Consider the following 20,485-nt stretch of genomic DNA (forward strand, 5'->3'; position numbering starts at 1 on the left):
CAGATGCAACTGGGACCCGTCTGACTACCAGACAGGCAGCACCACACAAAGAAAATGGACATGAGAGCCACACCAACAACAAGCATCCAAGGAAGGCTTCACATTCCTTGGGGTCCCAGGGCTGTCTTGTCAAAGGAAAATACCTAAGAAGGCAGAACCTGCAAGAGGGATGCAGCTATGTAAGTGATCTCACCTGGGAAGGCCCTTCGTCCCTATAGGTCTGAGACTAGGTCTCCTCCCCACCCAGACGCAGGGGCAGAGGGAGTGGAATAGATGAGGGGGCACTGGAAAGAGAGGTCCCTCCGACCTCCCTCATCTGCTCGCAAACGTCTCCCCCAGCCCACCCCACCCCATGCATGCCAAGCCTGGGAAATCCTTCTGCCCCCTCAGCCAGCACCAGCAGAGAGCAGTGGAGCCTCCTTGGGCACTAAATCCACTGAGCAGATCAAAGTAAAACCTTGAAGGCTCTGATAGTCAAATTATCATTGGAATCTCCTCCCCTGCCCACAAAATAGGCTGAGATCCACATGCCAAGCCTAAACAAGGTGCTTACTTGCTAAAATATTAGGTGGATACAAAAGCAATTGCAATCTTTGCCATTACTTTTTTTTTTTTTTTTTTTGAGACAAAGTTTCACTCTTGTTGCCCAGGCTGGAGTACAGTGGCATGATCTCCGCTCACCGCAACCTCCGCCTCCCAGGTTCAAGTGATTCTCCTGCCTCAGCATCCCAAGTAACTGGGATTACAGGCATGCACCACCAGCCCAGCTAATTCTGTATTTTTGGTAGAGACTGGGTTTCTCCTTGTTGGTCATGCTCGTCTTGAACTCCCAATCTCAGGTGATCCACCCACCTCGGCCTCCCAAAGTGCTGGGATTACAGGTGTGAACCACTGCGCCTGGCCTGCCATTACTTTCAATGGCAAAAACCACAACTGCTTTTTCATCAACCCAATGAAAGATGTAAGTAGTACTTAGCAATATATAACATGACAGACAGAAGAGCCGGGACACAATCATCACACCAAGAGCCAAGGAAATCATGGCTTAAATGATGAAAGACAATCAGCCAACCCCAACTGAAATGAATCAGAGGTTGGATTTTAAAGCCAGGTCTCTTAAAAATGCTTCAGTGATTGTTTACAAATTATCTGCAAACAAATGAAAAAAAAAAATCTAAGTAAACAAATAAGTTATAAAAATGAACTAAAAGGAAATTATAGAACTAAAAACACAATAATAGAAGACTAAGAATTGCTAGATTTGCTTAATATTAAAATTGAAATGAGCAATAATAGAATCAGTGAACTTGAGATTCATGGAATTCTCCTACATGAACAACAGAGAGAAAATAGACTAAAAAATAGAAAAGAGGCTGGGCGCAGTGGCTCACACCTGTAATCCCAGCTCTTTGGGAGGCTGAGGCGGGAGGATTGCCTGAGCTCAGGAATTCAAGACCAGCCAGGGCAACACAGTGAAATCTCTATTAAAATACAAAAAAAAAAAAAAAAAAAAAAAAAAAAGCCAGGTGTGGTGGCATGCACCTGTAGTCCCAGCTACTCAGGAGTTTGAGGCAGGAGAATTGCTTGAACCCAAGAGGCGGAGGTTGCAGTGAGCTGAGATCGTGCCACTCCAGCCTCCTGGAGCAATGGAGCAAGACTCTGTCTCAAAAATAAAAACTAAAAAGGAAAAGGAATAAAACTTCAGAGGCCTGTGGGACAAAAAAAAAAAAAAAAAATTCCAACTATTTTTATCATTGGAACTCCAGGAGATGAGCTAGATGATGGTGTTGAAATTATTAAAAAAAAATTGCTGAAAGCATCCCAAATTTGGCAAAACACATGAACTTACAGACCAAAAATAATTTAAGTTAACCTCTCAAAAATAAACCCAAAGAAGTCCATTCCAAGACACATCTAATCCAACTTTTAAAAACTAAAGACAGAAAAAGATAACCAAAAAGAAACAAAATGTTACCTACAGGAAAATCTACTTCAAGGACAATGATTTTCCCGTTTGGGATCCTGGAGGCCAGAAGGAAGAACTGTCAACTACAAATTCTAGATTCAGTGAATCTATCCTTTAGAAATAAAGGGAACTTAAAAAAATTATCAGGCAAAGAATTTGTTGTTACAAATTAAGAGTAGGTAGTAGGCTGGGCGCAGTGGCTCATGCCTGTAATCCCAGCACTTTGGGAAGCCGAGGCAGGCAGATCATCAGATCAGGAGATCGAGACCACCCTGACTAACACTGAAACCCTGTCTCTACTAAAAATACAAAAAATGAGCCGGGCATGGTGGCGGCACCTGTAGTCCCAGCTACTCGGGAGGCTGAGGCAGGAGAATGGCGTGAACCCGGGAGGCGGAGCTTGTAGTGAGTCGAGATCTTGCCACTGCACTCCAGCCTGGGGGACAGAGCGAGACTCCGTCTCAAACAAAACAAAACAAAACAAACAAACAAACAACAAAAAAAAGTGTAGGTGGTAGACCTGCCCTTAATGGTTGGCTCAAGGACAGTGTTCAAAAAGAAAAGAAGTGAAGAAGAAAAGAAAAGAAACTTCTACTTGTGTTTTCAAAAGAGAAAAAACAAGAGGAATCTATACAATATAAAATGGACATTTTGTTTACCATGAATTCTATAAATCTTACTTAATAATTGAAACAATTAGAACACTTTCTGGTACTTCAGATGATGATTTTAAAAAGTTGAAGGGGTAAAGGGCCCTAAATGCAAGCGTGGTTTCCATACTTCAAGTGGCAAATGTTGGCATTAGTTGTAGTAAGGTAAGTAATGGCCTCACTCCTGTCCACTCCTGCCCTCACCCTCATCCCTCAAATCTGTGAATCTTACTTTCTAGATGAAAGATTTTGCACATGTGACCAAGTTAAGGATCTAAATGTGGGGGATTATCCTGAATGATCTAGGTGGGCCCTAAATGCCACCACTAGTATCCATATAAGAGAGAGGCAGAAGGAGACTTCAGGCAGAGGAGAAGATGGTCTCATGACTCTGAGTGCAGAGTGGGTTCATGTGGCCACAAGCCAAGGAATGCCAGCAACTGCCCTAAGTTGGAAGAAGGAAGGGATGAATTCTCTCCCAGAGCCTTTGAAGTGGTTCCAGCCCTGCCCACATCTTGATGCTGGCCTAGCAAACCTGACTTGGACTTCTGGTTTCCAGAACTGAGAGTACAAATTTCTGCTGTTCTGAGCTACCGAGTTTGTGGAATACTCTATAGTTACAGCAGTAAACAAATGTATCACTAGACTATTACAAGTCACATATGTTTACTGTAATGCCCAGAACAATCACTTTGAAAGCTACAAAGAAATACATGAAAATATACCATAAATAAGCCAAGAAAGAATTAGAAAACAAAACTTAATAACCCCTATGAAGGCAAGAAAAGCAATAAAAGGGGAATGAGAAACAGAAATAAACAAATAATAAAATGCCAGACAAAGCACTAAACCTATCAATAATTACCTTAAATATAAATGGTCTAGATATGCCACTCAAATGTCAGAAAAAGGCAGAATGTATTAAAAAAATTACCCAATTACATGAGGCTTAAAATACATGTCAAAGTCAATGACCCAGGCATATTGATAATAAAAGGAAGAAAAGAAATACCATGTAAATATTAATAATAAGTGACTGGGTGCGGTGGCTCAAGTCTGTAATCCCAGCACTTTGGGAGGCCGAGGCGGGCGGATCACGAGGTCAGGAGATTGAGACCATCCTGGCGAACACGGTGAAACCCCGTCTCTACTAAAAAATACAAAAAATCAGCCGGGCGAGGTGGCGGCGCCTGTGGTCCCAGCTCCTCGGGAGGCTGAGGCAGGAGAATGGCGGGAACCTGGGGGGCGGAGCTTGCAGTGAGCCGAGATCCGGCCACTCACTCCAGCCTGGGCGACAGAGCAAGACTCCGTCTCAAAAAGGCATTCAGGAAAAAAAATATATATATATATATATAAAATAAAAAGCAGGAGTGTCTATGTTAATACCTGATGAAGTAGACTTAAGGCAAATAAAAATATCAGAGACAAAAAGGGACATCACAAAATAATAAAAGGATTGACCCACCAGAAATATGGAACAATCCTCAAAGTGAACAAACCAAATATCAGAGCTTCACGACAAGAAGCAAAAACTGATACAGCTAAGAGAAAAATAGCAACCTCCACAAGTATAGATGAAAACTTCAGTACCCTTAGAAAGCAGGCAGAAAAGATCACAAAGGAAATTCCATCAACCAACAGGATCTAACTGACGAATACAGAACTCTCAACTCAATACACATGTTTTTCAAACCCCTATGAAAAGCTGACAAAGATAAATCACACCCTGGGCCAGAAAATAGATCCTGACATATTCAAGTGAACTGAAATAATAGAGAATTTATTCTCTGATCACAAAGGAATCAAAGTAGAAATCAGTGATTAAAAGGCATTAGAAAAATTTCTAAACACATGGAAATTAAATAACATGTTTCTAAATAATCCATGATTCAAAGGGAAAGTCTCAAGTGAAATTAAAAAAATACATAGAATGAAGTGAACATAAAAACGCAACATATAAAAATATGTGGAATGCAGATAAAACAGTGCCAAGAGGAAAATTTATAGCACTAAATGATATTAGAAAAGAATGAAAAAATTACTTAAGTTCTTACCTCAAGATTCTAGCAAAAGTAACGCAAAATAGATTTAAAGAAGTAGGAGGAAGAGTGTGATAGAGGTCTAAATTAATGAAATAGAAATAGAGAAACAGTGGAAAAAATAATGAAACAAATATTTTCTCTGAAAAATAATATAATTGATGAACCCATAAGAAGACGAGCAGAAAGTCAGAAAAAGAGAAAGCAAGAGATAGAGAGATAGAAGGGAACAATGACAAATATCAGAAATAAAATAGTGGATATTACTACAGATTCATCAGCCATTACAAAGATAATAAGGAAATATTATAAACAACTTTAAATTCATAAATTCAACGTGTTATTAAATATAAACTGATTTATCAAAAACTATTAATTACCGACACTCAACCAAGATAAAATATACAATCTGAATAGTCCTTTATTATAGAAATTAATGTTACAGCTAACATGTTCTCCAAAAACAAAATCCTCAGATCCAGATGGTTTCACTAGAAAATTCTACCAATTTATAAGGAACAATTAACATCACGTTTTCACAGACTCTTGCAGAAAGTAACAAAAGAGAAAATATTTTATAGCCATTAAAATCTTATAATGAGGCTAGTATTAAACTGATACCAAAGCCAGACAAACGCAGTACAAAAAAGAAAGAGAAAACTATAGACCAATATCTTTTATGAATGTAGTTGAAAACATCCTCAACAAAATATTAGAAAAGTGAATCCAACAATGTACAAAAAATTATACACAATCATGAAGTAGAATTTATTCCATTTATGCAAGGCTGAGTCAATTTTTTAAAAAATCAATCAATGTCATCCACCATCGGAAGAGGCTAAAGAAAGAATGTGATATATGAGCTAACACCAAAAAAGAAACATTTGATGATTCGCAGGATACATAGTGTTCATGAGTTGAAAGATTTAACATCGTAAACATGTCAGTTTTCTCCAAATTTATCAATAGCTTTAATGTAATTCCTATCACAATCCCAGCAATGTTTTTATAAAGCCTTGCTGGGAGTATACATGTATATATCTACATGGTATTCTCAAACCCATGTAGAGTGGCACCTGCCCTAGAATAGCTAAGTCTCTTGACAATGAAGAATAAGGTGAGAAGCGTCACTCCACCTGATCTTAACATTTACTAAACAGTTCCAGTAATCAGTAATGTGTGGCATTGGTAGAAGACTAGACACATCAGTGTAACAGATGAGAGAACTCAGAAATAGACCCACCCAAATATATCTAACTATTTTTTGATGAAGGCAGAAAAGCAGTTCAATGGAGCAAGGAGAGTCCTTTCAACAAATGCTCCTGAGCCACTGGACACAGGAACTGCAGGGCAAACCAGGAACCTCAACCTCTGTCTCATGCCATATACAAAAACTAACTCAAAAGGGATAAGAGACTGAAATGTAATATGTAAAACTGTAAAACTTTTAGGAAAATGTATAGGAGGACTCCTCTGTAAAGTACAGCTAGGCAAAGAATCCTTAGACTTGACAGCAAAACATTGGCCATTATGGGAAAGCCCATAAATTTGACTCCACCAAAATTAAAACCTTTGCCATGTGTTGAAACTCACATGAAGAAAGTAAAAAGACAAACGGCAGACTGAGAAAAAAATAGTTGCAAACCATGTATTCTACAAAGTACTAATATCTTGACTATACAAAGAGTTCTCAAAACTTAATGGTAAGATACATCCACTTAGAAAATGGGAAAAAGACTTAGACATCTTGCCAAAGAGGATGTCAGATAGTAAATAAGCACCTGACAAAATGCTCATCATCATTAGCCATCAGTGGTTAAAATGCAAATTTAAACCACAAAGAGGTGTCACTACACACCTTTTGGAGCAGAAAAAGTGATGATAAAACCAATTTTGGGGACGGCGTGAGCATGAGAGCCACTTAACGTCATGGGCTGTGACGTGGGAGAACTATGCTGGAAAATAGTTGGGCAGTTTCCTACAAAACTAAATATACAACCAACATACAACTCAAGCAATCACACTCCTCAGTAATTTTCCAAGAGAAATAAAAACTCACGTTTACACAACAACCTATACACAAATGTCATAGTAGCTTTCTTCGTAATAGTCAAATACTAGAAGCAATCCTGGTGTCCGTCAGTGGGTGACTAAAAAGAAACTGTGCAACATTCATACCTCAAAATACTAGTCAGCAAAAAACGGGAAGAAACGATTGCAGTACACAACGTCCAGGGAATTTTGCTGAGTGAGAAGCAGTCATAGAAGGTAAGGCACTACATGCTTCTAATTATGTAACGTTCTTGCAATGACAAAATTTTAGAGCTGGAGTGGAGATAATGGTTGGCAGGGGTCAGGTTTAAGTGTAGAAAACAGGGAGTTGGCTACTATTATTAAAGAAAACATGAGGGACCTTTGGGGTATTAGAGATTACCTGTGTCTTGACTGTGGTGGATACATGAACTTAAACAGGTAGTGAAATTGTATAGAACTTCATACTAACACACACACACACACACACACACACAGAGAGAGAGAGAGAGAGAGAGAGAGAAACAAATGAATATAAATAAAATGGGACAGAGAGAGAGAGAGAGAGAAACAAATGAATATAAATAAAATGGGAGAGAGAGAGAGAGAGAGAGAGAAACACAAATGAATATAAATAAAACGGGAAATTAAATTAGCTGGGCATGATGGTGCATGCCGGTTATCCAGCTACTTCTGAGGTTGAGGCATGAGAATCCCTTGAACTTGAGAGGCGGCAGTTGCAGTGAGTTGAGATTGTGCCACTGCACTTCAGCCTAGGTGACAGAACGAGACTCTGCCTCAAAAAATAAATAAATAAATAAATAAATAAATAAATAAAAATAAAAATAAAATAAAATAAAATAAAACAGGAAATCTGAATAAGATCAGTGGATCATATCAAGGTGAATATCCTGGTTGTGACATTTTACTATAGATTTGCAAAACGTTTCCACTGGGGATCCGGACAAAGTCTACAAAGATCCCTTTGTATTAACACCAGGGGTTCAATGAGCAATTAGACAGCCTTTTTTTTTTTTTCCTCAGTGACTATCAACTCCAGCGCTCCTTGTCTGCGTCTAGCAGCTAGAAATGATATCTTTGTCACAAGTTTGTCAATAAACGATACAGGTGCACTAAATGACAGTTCAGTCTCCTTTTTCCTTCTTCCTTTCCATTACATTTCATTTTTAAATTTCATTCTGAACATGGCAGAACTCTGGATGTTGTATTATATTAAGACAGTGATGATAACTATAGTAATATCATATTACCTTCTCCTGGTACTGTACTTTTAACCTTTTTAAAACTATTTTTTATCTACCATTCTATTTGATGCAACAATTCTTTGAGAGTAAAAGGCATACGAGAGGGAGTCAGGGATGCTGCACTATAAATATGCACCATCTATTGTCTTAATGGACTTATCTCCCCAAAATAATAACAGTCTTCGATGTTAATTTAAGATTAAAAAACAAAGAATAAAACATTTAAATGTTTTGACTGATGAATTGTGGAAGAGATTCCTAGGTCTTCTGGGTCTATAAAAACAGGCATGCATTTTTTGGCTCCTTAGAGAAAATAGCCACAGTGAGTCTATACCTGTGACAAACAGCCAGAACAGCTGGAAATGACTCCTGCTGTTCACTCAGCTGCCTGGACCCCAAATGAGCTGAAATGGAGCCCCACCTTATCTGCAGCAGGAGCTGCCCTTGGGCTCAGCTTCCTGTGGGACCTATGGCTTCTTCTTCCCTGTAGGAAGGTTGCCCTCAAGACACGTCCGATGGGTCCCCAAGGTCCCTGACTGTGCTGGCTTTCTCAGATAGCTCCACTGCAGCTCTCCCCAGATCCAAAATGCTAAAGCCCAGAGGTTTGTTTATTCCCCTAGCGACAGGGTTCTACGAAGAGGAAACCCAAACCACAAAGGGTGTCCGGAGAGGTGTGGCAATGTCTGAACTCTCCAGTGGTAACAACGAAAGGCTGGCTACTCAATTCTCCTTGATTCTGGGAAGTTGGTCCTGAACCTGTCACACACAGAAGGTGACACAAAAGCACTCACCTGGCATAACACCACTCGACTAACCAGGCCGAGTAACCATCACTACAGGAGAAGGCCAAGACTGTGCTAGCAATTATACAGAAGCAACTTGGTTATTCTAGTAACTGGGCAGCTCTCTTCAGACAACAGTGATTGATGTATTATCAGCATAAATTTAAGGCATATTTTAGGAATACCATATATAAATTGATGCATCTAGTCACAAGCAGGATATTTTACACCCACCAAAGTATCGGGTAAATTTGGTGTATAAATATTTAGAATTCTTACATTTATCTACTTAGAATAATTGAATTGCCAGATAGATAGAATTTTCAAATGAGATACCTACAAATACATTGTCAAGAACAGGGGTCCCTTTTTAATGCCAAAATTATTTGTGAATGTTTTTAAGAGTTCCTGGAAGCTTATAAATTGCAATAAATGCTAAAAGAATCCCATGGAATATTTTGTGATTTCCCAGAAATCGTATAAATCCTCAAGGCATTGTTCAAACCTCATTTAGTAATATTACCAATTTTTTATAACAAGTTCCCATCAACATTTTGATATTAATGGTTTATATGTTTTTAAACTTGTTTGTATCCCATTAGAGATGTATATTTTATGAGTAATTTACTTTGTAGACACAAAAGACTAAAAAAAAAAGACCCTACAGATGCAATCAAAATATACTTAGAAGAGATGACTTTTTTCTAACCTCAAACCAAATAAATGTTTAGAAACCCATAAAATTATTATTATTATTATTATTTTTCTTTTTGAAACCGTGTCTTGCTCTGTTGCTCAGGCTGGAGTGCAGTGGGGTAATCATAGCTCACTGCAGCCTTGATCTCCTGGACACAGTCGATCCTTTCACCTCAGCCTCCTGAGTAGCTGGGACTACAGGCATGCACCATCACGCCCGGCTAATTATTATTATTATTATTATTATTAAATTATTTGTAGAGACAGGGTTTCATCATGTTGCCCAGGCTGGTCTCAAACTTCTGGCCTCAAGTATTTCTCCCTCCTTGGCTTCTCAAAGTTCTGGGATTATAGACGTGTACCACCATGCTTGGCCAATAACATTTCTTTTGACCTCTTACATTCAAGGCTAAAACCAATAGATAAATGTATGAAGAAGATAGCATGCTTCTCGTAGTATAAAATATCATATAAAATTTATAGCAATACCAGCACTCTTACTATTAATAATATAGATTCATATTGCTAATTATGTGAAATTTATATCAGTAGGCTAATTAGTCCTCAAGGCTAGGACAATGGCTTATTCTTTCTCTCTGTCTCCTAGCTGAGGCTTGGCATTCAATAAATAATTATTCAAAGAATCAAGCAAGAAACTTCCAGATAAGAGGCCGGGAAAGAAAAGCTAACAATGGATAGACTTTAAGTCAAGAACAGGGTTCAAACAGTTGAGTCTGTCTATATTATCAGTGGCATTCAGACTCACAGGCTGTTCCATTATGTGAAAGATAATATACAGAAAAATAGTTGGGATCATGTGATTCCAGAGTTTTAAGAATCTTGTTTCTAATTGGTTTGATTTCTAATCATGTTTTCTGATTTTTTTTAAAATCTAGGATGTATTTAAGTCAATATCTTTATATCTTTATTACCAACATCAATTGTTTATGCTTTCCCCCAAAGCACTAAATGTTTAGTGATTAACTCTGTGATAACATTAAAGATACATAAAGATATGCACACAAACACACACACGTCTGTGCATAGTGTCTGCTTTTTTATGGCTCTTCAGCAGTCTTTAAGAAAAAGAGAATGATGCCCTTTGACTCAGGATCAGCGGAAAACAGCAGGGAGAAATGAAGTCTCAGCCACATCAGGCAGTGTATGGGAGCAAGAAGTAGTTTCATCAAAAATGGATGAATCCAGCCCTAAGAAAGAACCAGGATCCTGATTTGTTAATCCACACATCTGGTTAGGCAGAGGCTACCCTGCGTGCTCACAGATGTCTCCAATAATATTGACTATTCATTCTCGTAGACGGACGGGCATTTTAAAACTGTAAGCTGTGCCTGCCGCCCACAGAACATCCGGAATTAATGAAATCCCCTGGTGACCAATGGCTAATAGCTGCAAAGCCAGAGGAAGTCCGGGGAAGGCCATACCTCTCCATGCAGTTCCTCTGCAAATTAAATTCAAGAACAATCTCAATAGACGTGCTTGGAAAGAACTCAACAGACATTTGCAAAGAAAGTTACTTAATTTTCTTTTAAGTCTGACATTCTATAAATATGACCCAAGTTTCTTCATCCACTTCTCCGGGAAGGTGGATTATTGAAGGAGTTCCTTAATGTTTTTATTCTTCCATATTGTGTCATAAAAATTAAGAAAATGAAAAATCATTACCAGAAATAAGAAATTTTAAAACCCTATTTAGGGTGAGCGATCTACTTTTAGGCTATTTCATTTTCCAAATTTCTCTTATAATCCAGATTTAACTAGAATTCCATATTTCCCACAAGAAGGAAACCCACAAAATATTGAGTTTAAAGTAGTGAATGCCAGTCTGCCGTGAAGAGGTTTTAAACTGCTGCTTTATTTAAAATGTGTGTCATGTGATCCTCTGACTTCATATACTGACTAGTATTCAAACTATTCCAGTGTATCCCTCATTTCTCCAATTAGATGTTAGACTCCATGCTGGGAAGAATGTTTGCATATAAGTACCCAAAAGTATTTGTTGATGTATCACCTGAAATTACCTGTTTATTCAAAGAGACCAGCTGTGATTCTCTGACTGTGTTCTGTTATTTTTCTGTGGTCTGGTACACTGAGGACATATATCAGTGGTTTTTCCTTCCTCTTCTGCAGCTGATTAAATGCCCCGCTGGTCCTGGTTACACTGTTTCCCAAAGGGCATCTCAGTTTGATTCAGTCGGCTATTTAGTTTTTCATTTATAGATTCAAGCCATTGAGAGAAGGCTTTAATAACCCTTATGTCAACGTAATACAGAGTTTGCAATTGCTTTCTTAACAACAAATCGCATTAAAAAATGAGTGTATGATTGTAGATCTTTAATAATAACCTAAGGGATTTCATACGGCATCACCTAGCTGCATTTATATTTTAAATGTTGCCGGTATTTAACAATTTTCCTCATTTATTTTAGTGACATCCTCTCTTAAATTAGGTGTTTTGGTAATAATAATATGTGTGGGTTACATTTTTCAGCTCTCTGGAGTGTTCGCATGCATTATTTCATTTTTCTCATTTCCAGAGGCTGGAAAAGTTTATTATACATATTTTATAGCCAGGAAAAGAGACGTAGAGAGAGGGAGAATGACTTCCCTCAGGGTCATGGGGATAGCAAATAGCTGGAGCCAGAAACTCTGTCTTTGACTTGCCGGCTCGTTTCTATCCACTGTGGTGCTGTTCCCAGCACTGTCCCAGGTCAAAGGCAGTCAGTGTGTGTGACGATCACCTTGGAGGCTTGCTCAAAATATAGGTATCTGGGCCCTCAGATGTAAGACTCTGTTTTTAAAAATAAAAAAAGCCTATTTTTTTAAACCTAGTAATTTGTCAACAAAAAAGAGTCATCATTTGGCAAGGGTGTGGAAAAATAGGATCCTTTATGTTCCACTGTGGTTTATATAAATTTTTGGGGGGGATAATTGGAGAAACATAACAGTGTAAATGAAGATGCCTCTTCATCCCAAAATTCCTCGCTGGAAATGTTCCTGAAGGTATACCAAACAAGTATGCCAACGTCTACATACAAAGACATTCACTTCACAGCTGCTTGTGGAAGTGAAATAATGGGGTGGGGGTGTGAGCGTCAGATGCAAAAGACTGTCAAAGGGAACCAGGTTAAAATCATGGTAGGTCTACAGGCGATGAAGACTCCAGATCCTGGAACAATATCACATCCCTGAGTTGGAATCCCTGCCTCAGCATACACTAGGTTTGTGAATTGGGGTAAATCCTTTAACCTATCAAAACTTCAGCTTCATCACTGACAAAACAATGATATTATTAGCCCCAAATTCCCAGGATTATAGTAAAGATCAGATAAGGTAAAATGTATTATGCATTTAACACAGTGCATGGTGCGTAAGAGATACATAAAAGTTAGCTATGATATTACTAGTGTTGTCCTCATCATTATTATCATAAGTTGTGGTCCAGCAACATAATTTCAATTATGATGATTAGTAATAGTTGGAATAGGCCAGCAGGAAGATAAGCTAGAAGTACGTGTTCTCTTGCAAAGTATTCAAGATACAATGAAGGAAGGAGGCAAGTTCCTGGTGGAGTCCTATTCTGGCTGTATCGATTTTTAAGGGAATATACAGAACAGTTGGCTAGAGCTTTTTCAATGTGTGAATTGTCTCATAAGTAATCAATAAATAAGGGGATCTGGTGAGCATAATAGACTGCACCTTTTTTTCTAGCATAGAAATATGGGATGCTACCAGGGGCGAGCTTCCTCACAAATGAAGAGGCACCCTCAGTAGTACACAAGACGACAAAGAAACCAAGACGAACGCCTGCAGAACACTTTCCATTAATGAAAGATGCTCTGGTTTAGTGGTTTCAAGGTCTACATCATGAAGAGAAGCTATCTATGGAGTGGCAAAGGCAGATGAGGCGGGTATTTCCTTTCTGCTAAAAACATAGAGGAAGTACACCCCCAAATCACTTTTCCTAATTTTGATACACCAGGTCTGATAAAACAGACAGAAACTGTCTTTGAGGCCGTCTCTCTGGACGTAGCTAAAGCGGATGCCCAGGTCAGAGGGCTGCAGAACAGTCTGTGATCCTGGTAAAAACTGAGAAGTGGGATCAGTCTGCAAATGTTCAGAGCAAGGGCTGTCACCATTCTTGCTAAGACTCTGGAAACAGAGTTCTTCAGAGGTACACTGAGTCACCCCCAACACTTTTCCCCGTGATGTCTGTTACTTTATCATGAAGTTTTACAGAAAGCGTGGAAAGGTGTATGACATTATTCCAAAAAAGACCTATATTTCCCAAACTAGAAAGCATCTGCACTTCTTTAAAAACCCTGATAATGTAACATCACAGGGAAGCAGAGGAGAGAGTTTAAAAAAGGGGGGGTTGGCTGGACGCGGTGGCTCACACCTGTAATCCCAGAATTTTGGGAGGCTGAAGTGGGCAAGTTACCTGAGGTCAGGAGTTTGAGACCAGCCTGGCCAACATGGGGAAACCCCGTCTCTACTAAAAATACAAAAATTAGCCTGGCATGATGGTGCACACCTGTAATCCCAGCTACTCAGGAGGCTGAGGCAGGTGAAATGCTTGAACCTGGGAGGTGGAGGTTGCAGTGAGCTGAGATCGGACCACTGCATTCCAGCCTGGGTGACAGAGTGAGACTCTGTCTCAAAAAAAAAGAAAGGGGAGTTGATTTGAAAAATGTATTATTTTTTGCTGCCTCATGAGTGTACTAATTTTTGTCATAAACATATTTTTAATGAAGGAAAACAATTGAAACAGATAAAACATAATCCTAAATTATACTCATATTTTGTTCTCATACGAAATCAGATTGCAGGCCACTAGATTAGCCATAAATGGCACTAACCAAACACCTGAGGCCGAATTGCAAGCCAGTAGCAGAATCTCATCTCCATCCACCGTGCCCCGCACTGCATGCATAACAGGAGAAGAAGCTCAAGAACATACTCACACGTACAAGACCGATCTGGTGTCTCCCACCTTCCCAGCATCACCGACCGTCAGGGTGTCATAGCCTCGCTCCAGCTCAAATTCTTCAAAGGCAAGTTTGATGACCTAAATAGAAGGTACAAAACAGTGACTTAGAACAGTAGGTACTTCCCATGACTTTTTTTTTTTTTTTTTTTTTTTTTTTTTGAGATGGAGTCTCACTCTGTCACCTAGGCTGGAGTGCAGTGGCGCGATCTCAGCTCACTGCAAGCTCCACTCCCGGGTTCCCGCCATTCTCCTGCCTCAGCCTACCGAGTAGCTGGGACTACAGGCACCGCCACCACCCCTGGCTGAATTTTTTTGTGTGTGTGTGTGTATTTTTAGTAGAGACAGGGTTTCACCGTGTTAGCCAGGATGGTCTTGATCTGCTGACCTTGTGATCCACCCAACTCAGCCTCCCAAAGTGCTGGAATTACAGGCATGAGCCACCGTGCCCGGCCTTCCCATGACTTTTAATAAATACTGTAAATATCTAGTTATAGTGTTAAATTTTGCTCCTTAATACCAATGTCAAATGATCCCAGAGCTGCTTTAAATAGTTACATGGATAATTATATACATTTGATAGCCTGGCATTATAGAGTTTTATGAAATTCAGAATTTCTAGTACTCCCAACTCATGTATTTTCACCTCTAAAAATGAAATTTAACCTCTACAACACTTTTAAGTCAAATATCTACTAAATGTTTACTTTAACATTTTCAGTGTTTGAGTGTTTGGATTAACCAATAACTAAATCAATATAAGCAAAAGAAATGTTGGTCATAGTTAATGACATATATTTTGACCAGACCTAGAATGCCCTGCAATAAATACAAAGTTTTATATGCATAGGTCATGTAATTATCCATATTAACACCCCAAAAGACTTTATGGGGAAACAAAGTCTTACAAAGCCTGTAAGTTTTTTGTTTGTTTTTTACAAAGAATACTTCGTCATGATGACCAGCACCGAGGCATCTGTACAACACTGGTTTATGTTTGATGTGCCAGTATATTATAATCTATTAACTTCTTTCTGTAGAGCACAAGATCTTTTTCTCCTGAAAGAAGAAATGTTTCCTTTGGTGGCCAATACTATGAGGAAGGAAAAGTTAGGTTAGAACCCTGGATAGTATGGAGAAACAATTAAAGAAGATAAATACATGATGATAATTAGAGGAATGATAGATAGATGACAGATTCGATGGATGGTAGAAGATTAGAAGATATAGACAGATTAGATGATAGATAGATAGATAGATAGATAGATAGATGGATAGATAGATAGATAGATAGATAAATGGTGATAATAGACAGACAGACAGACAGATAGATAGATAGATAGATAGATAGATAGATAGATAGATAGATAGATAGATAGATAGATAGATAGATGGATGACAGAGAGTAAATAGATGATAGACTGGATGGATGGATGGGCGGATGGAAAAATGACAGATGATACACAGATAGATGGATATATAAGTGAAAGAGAGAGACGTAACGAGAAAGACACAGAGGGTGTGAGAAAGGAAGGAGGAAGAGGGATGGGACAGGAGGAACAGAAACTGTAATATTGGAAGTACATTTTAATAAGCTCTATGTTAGAATGAAACAGAAATTCTGAAACAGTGTAGAAAAGTACCAAATGCCTGTTTGTTAAGCTTGAAAGAAAAGGGTAAGTGGTAGCATAGGGATGACAGACTTCCCACTAATACCCAAGTCCATGTCCACAGTTCCAACAGGCTCTAAACAGGTGCTTTTCCAAGCAATGCCAATAAGGAATACATTAAATTTGCTACCTGAAATTCTTACTAAAATTAGTAATACAGTCATTATGATTTATTTTTAAAAACCTACTATTTCAAATTGCAGTGTTTGTATGAACACATTATTTCAGCAATCCGATTTGACACAGGTGTCGAGGTTGACAGCTGTTGCAAACCAGTGTAAATACTGCATGTGAAACGTAGCACCTGATATTTTTATTTCTATTGTTTTGTTTCTCATGAATCAGTTTGTAAGTGACCATCATCTGATAATCAGATAATTTTAAAACTGAAGAATCATCATTGAGACCTGGTAGTTTCCTTTCTGACATGTGAACCCAGTGCTGACTTGATTAAAATTCTGGTGGGAAGCGATGATAATTCATTAAGGTTTGGGTGTCATGTTTGGCCGATTTGTAATGAGTATGGATAGGATTCACACTGTATGAATGGGCTCTCATTAGGGGTGGAAAAAGGGCCATTCTGTAATTCTTTCAAGCCAAGGCAAAGGTAGACAGAGAAAGTCCTTGTCAGTATTTCATCTCAACAATCAGCAGGTCCTGTTGTCAAATACACATCTTTACTCCATGCTGTTGATGCTCAGTAAAAACAGAAAATGCAGCCTTGGTCTTGCATAGACAGCTTTTCGTTTGTCAGAGGATATGGCATTTTATGCATATATGCAGCTGTAAAATAGACATACATATATTTTTAACCACATATGTAATTCTTTCATAGTAAAAGAGAGCCAGAGATGCCAATGAAAAGTGAAGACAAAAGGATAATACGTTTCAAGTTGTGAGCAACTTCAATGACATTGAGCCAAAATGGTTTTAGTTCCTCCAACATATGCACCCTCCTTATGTCTTGCATGGACTCCCTCAGCTGTCCCTGGAACTGGATGCTCCATATTTCTCTCTCTCTCTCTCTATATATATATATATACACACACACACACACACACACACATATACACATATGTATACACACATATACACATATAAATACACACATATATACACACACATACATACACATATATATACACACACACATATATATACAAACACACACATATATACCTATAATTATTTTATTATTTATTTTTAAGTTCCAGGGTACATGTGCAGGATGTGCAGGTTTGGGACATAGGTAAACACATGCTATGGTGGTTTGCTGCACCTGTCAACCCATCACCTAGGTATTAAGCCCAGCATGCATTAGCTCTTTTTCCTAAAGCTCTCCTAACAGGCCCCAGTGTGGGTTGTTCCCCTCCTTGTGTCCATGTGTTCTCATTGTTCGGCTCTCACTCGTAAGTGAGAACATGCATGTTTGGATTTCTATTCCTGCCATTTTTCTTAAGTCCCGGCTTAATGTTCCTCCCTCAGCCATGGTTCCACAGCCCACTCTGTCCAAGAAAGCTAGTTGCTTTGCCAAAATCCTTATTCCCCTTCATAATATTCCCTGGGTTGACGCTTTCGGTTGGTTTGCTGTTCTGCCTGCCCTGCAGAGCTCCCTGTAAGCATTGAGGGCAGACACCACGTGACTTGTCCGTGGAGGGAAGCACTGGCCTCACCCTACAAGAACTCATGGAACATCAACTCCTTCAGGCCGCAGAGCTAGGAGTGTTTATTTGAAATCTTTCTACTGTTTTGATATGGGTGTTTAATGCTATAAAATACCCTCTTAGCACTGCTTTTACTGTATCTCATAGGTTTTAGTATGTTGTGTTTCTATTTTTATTTCCCAGCACTTTGGAAGGCCAAGGTGGGTGGGTCACGAGGTCAGGAGTTCGAGACCAGCCTGGTAAACAGAGTGAAACCCTGTCTCTACTAAAAATGCAAAAATTAGCTGGGCATGGTGGCATATGCCTATAGCCCCAGCTACTCGGGAGGCTGAGGCAGGAGAATCGCTTGAACCTGGGAGGTGGAGGTTGCAGTGAGCTGAGATTGCACCACTGCACTCTAGCCTGGGCAACAGAGTGAGACTCCAACTCAAAAGAAAAAAAATTATTTTTAAATTTTCTTCTTAATTTCTTTACAGATCCATTGATCTATTTCTTCACAGGCCCATTGGATACTCAGGAACATGTTTAATTTCTATGTATTTGCACAGTTTCCAAAGTTTCTCTTGTTATTTATTTCTAATTTTATCTGTTGTGGTCAAAAAAAGATACTTGATATAATTTTGACTTTTAAAAAATTTATTGACTCTTGTTTTGTGGGATAACATACAATCAGTCCTGAAGAATGTTCATGTGCTGATGAGAAAAATGTGTATTCTGCAGCTGTTGGATGAAATGCTCTATAAATGTTTGTTAGGTCCATTTGGTCTACAATATAGTTGAGCACTTCTTTATTAATTTTCTGTCTAGATAATCTGTTCCATGCTGAGAGTAGTAGGATGTTAAGTCCACATCTATTATTATATTGGGGTCTATCTCTCCCTTCAATAATGTTTGCTTTGTATATCTGGGATCTCTAGTGTTGGGTGCATATATGTTTATAATTATTATACATTATTTTTGTCTTTATCTCATTTTACATTTTTTTCATCTTCCTTTCCATTTATTTATTTATTTATTTATTTATTTATTTATTTAGACACAGTCTTGCTCTGTCACCCAGGCTGGAGTGCAGTGGTGCAATCTCAGCTCACTGCAACCTCTGTCTCCTGGGTTTAAGCTTTCTCATGTCTCACCCTTCTAGGTATCTGGGATTAGAGGGACAACATACCCAGCTATTTCACATTTTTTCACTTAAAGTCCATGTGATTTGATAAATGTAGAGCTCTTACGGCTAGTTTTTGGTTTCTGTTTGCATGGACAATTTTTTGTCATGTCTTCAGTTTTAGTCTACGTGTGTCTTTACAGGTGCAGCAAGTTTCTGAAAGGCAGTATATACTTGGATATAGCTTTTTAAATTATATTGTCACTTGGTTAATTCTGTTCTGGTTGTTTTGTACATCCTTTGTTCCATTCTCATGCTCTTCTTTGTTATCTTTGTGGTTTGGTGGTTTTCCGCAGTGATATGGTTTTATTTCTTTCTCATCTGTCTGCTCTACCAGTGGATATGACTGTACTGTGTGTCTTCACGATGGTGGTTATCATCCTTTCACTTTTGGATGAAGGGCTCCCATGAGCATTTCTTGTAGGACCATTCCAGTAGTGATAAATTTTTATTAGCTTTTCCTCATCTGGGAATAATTTTATGTCTGCTTCATCTCTAATGTATAGCTTTGCTGGGTATAGTATTCTTGGCTTTTTTTTTTCTTTTTTCTTTAAGCATTTTCATTATATCACTCTGTTCTCCCCTAGCCTGTGTAAGGGTTCTGCTGAGAAATCTAATGTTAGTCTGGGGGCTTTTTGCTTATATTTGACTTGACTGTTTTCTCTTGCTGTTTTTAGACTTCTTTTTGTCTTTGAAGTATTTAAATATGTATATTATATTGCTACATCAGGTTGTGGATATTTTGGGGGTATATGTGGTACTTTGATACATTTATACAAAGTCTAATGATCAATCAGGATAACTGCGATATCCATAACCTCAAATATTTATTTTTCTTTTTCTTGAGAAAATTACAAAATCACTAGAATAGAAGGAAGAATTGTCTTTGACTTTGACAGTTTGATTATAATGCTCTTTGGAGAACATCTTTGGCATTGGATCTGTTTGGTGATCTTTGAGGCTCCTGGATCTGAATGTACATATTTCTCTAAAATTTTGAGAAGTTTTCAGCTATTATTTTATTATACAGATATCCTACACCTTTTCTGATGTCTTCTCCTTCTAGAATTCCCATAATGGGAGTATTTGCCCACTACATTTTGTTCCATACATTTTGTAGGCATTCTTTATTCTTATTTATTCTTTTATTTTTGTCTGATTGGTTTATTCCAAAAATCCTGTCCCCAAGTTCAGAAATTCTTTTTTCATCATGATCTAGTCTGTTGTTGAAGCTCATGATTTTATTTTTTAAATGTTATTCATTTTATTCTTCAGTTTCAAGATTTCTGCTTAGTTCTTTTTGTGTAATATCTCTTTGTTGAATTTCTCATTCAGATCATGAATTGTTATTCCTAACTTTTTTGAATTGTCTATTTTTATTCTATTGATTTTCATGGCATATCTTTAAGATCATTAGTTTTAAAAATGTGTAGGCATTTTGTAGCTGTCCTTTTCTTTGGGATTTGGTATTAGAAAATGATTTTGTTCCTTTGTGGGTGTCATGATTTTTGCTTTTTAGACATTTCTTGTATTCCTACATTGATATCTATACATA

The 20,485-nt window shown here is 38.2% G+C and overlaps 1 protein-coding gene across 4 annotated transcripts in view; it reads right to left on the reverse strand.

Moving 5' to 3' along the window:
- The window catches only part of CSMD1 (CUB and Sushi multiple domains 1), a 2,034,404-nt gene that overhangs the window by 516,704 nt on the left and 1,497,215 nt on the right, over positions 1-20,485 (reverse strand). For all 4 annotated transcript variants that reach the window (XM_031669914.1, XM_031669913.1, XM_031669915.1 and 1 more), the window contains one exon: positions 14,412-14,515. In XM_031669914.1, the coding sequence (XP_031525774.1) occupies positions 14,412-14,515 (104 nt within the window). The remainder of the gene's footprint in view (positions 1-14,411; positions 14,516-20,485) is intronic.

This window comes from Papio anubis, chromosome 8, assembly GCF_008728515.1.
Source record: "Papio anubis isolate 15944 chromosome 8, Panubis1.0, whole genome shotgun sequence".
Classification (NCBI taxonomy): domain Eukaryota; kingdom Metazoa; phylum Chordata; class Mammalia; order Primates; family Cercopithecidae; genus Papio; species Papio anubis.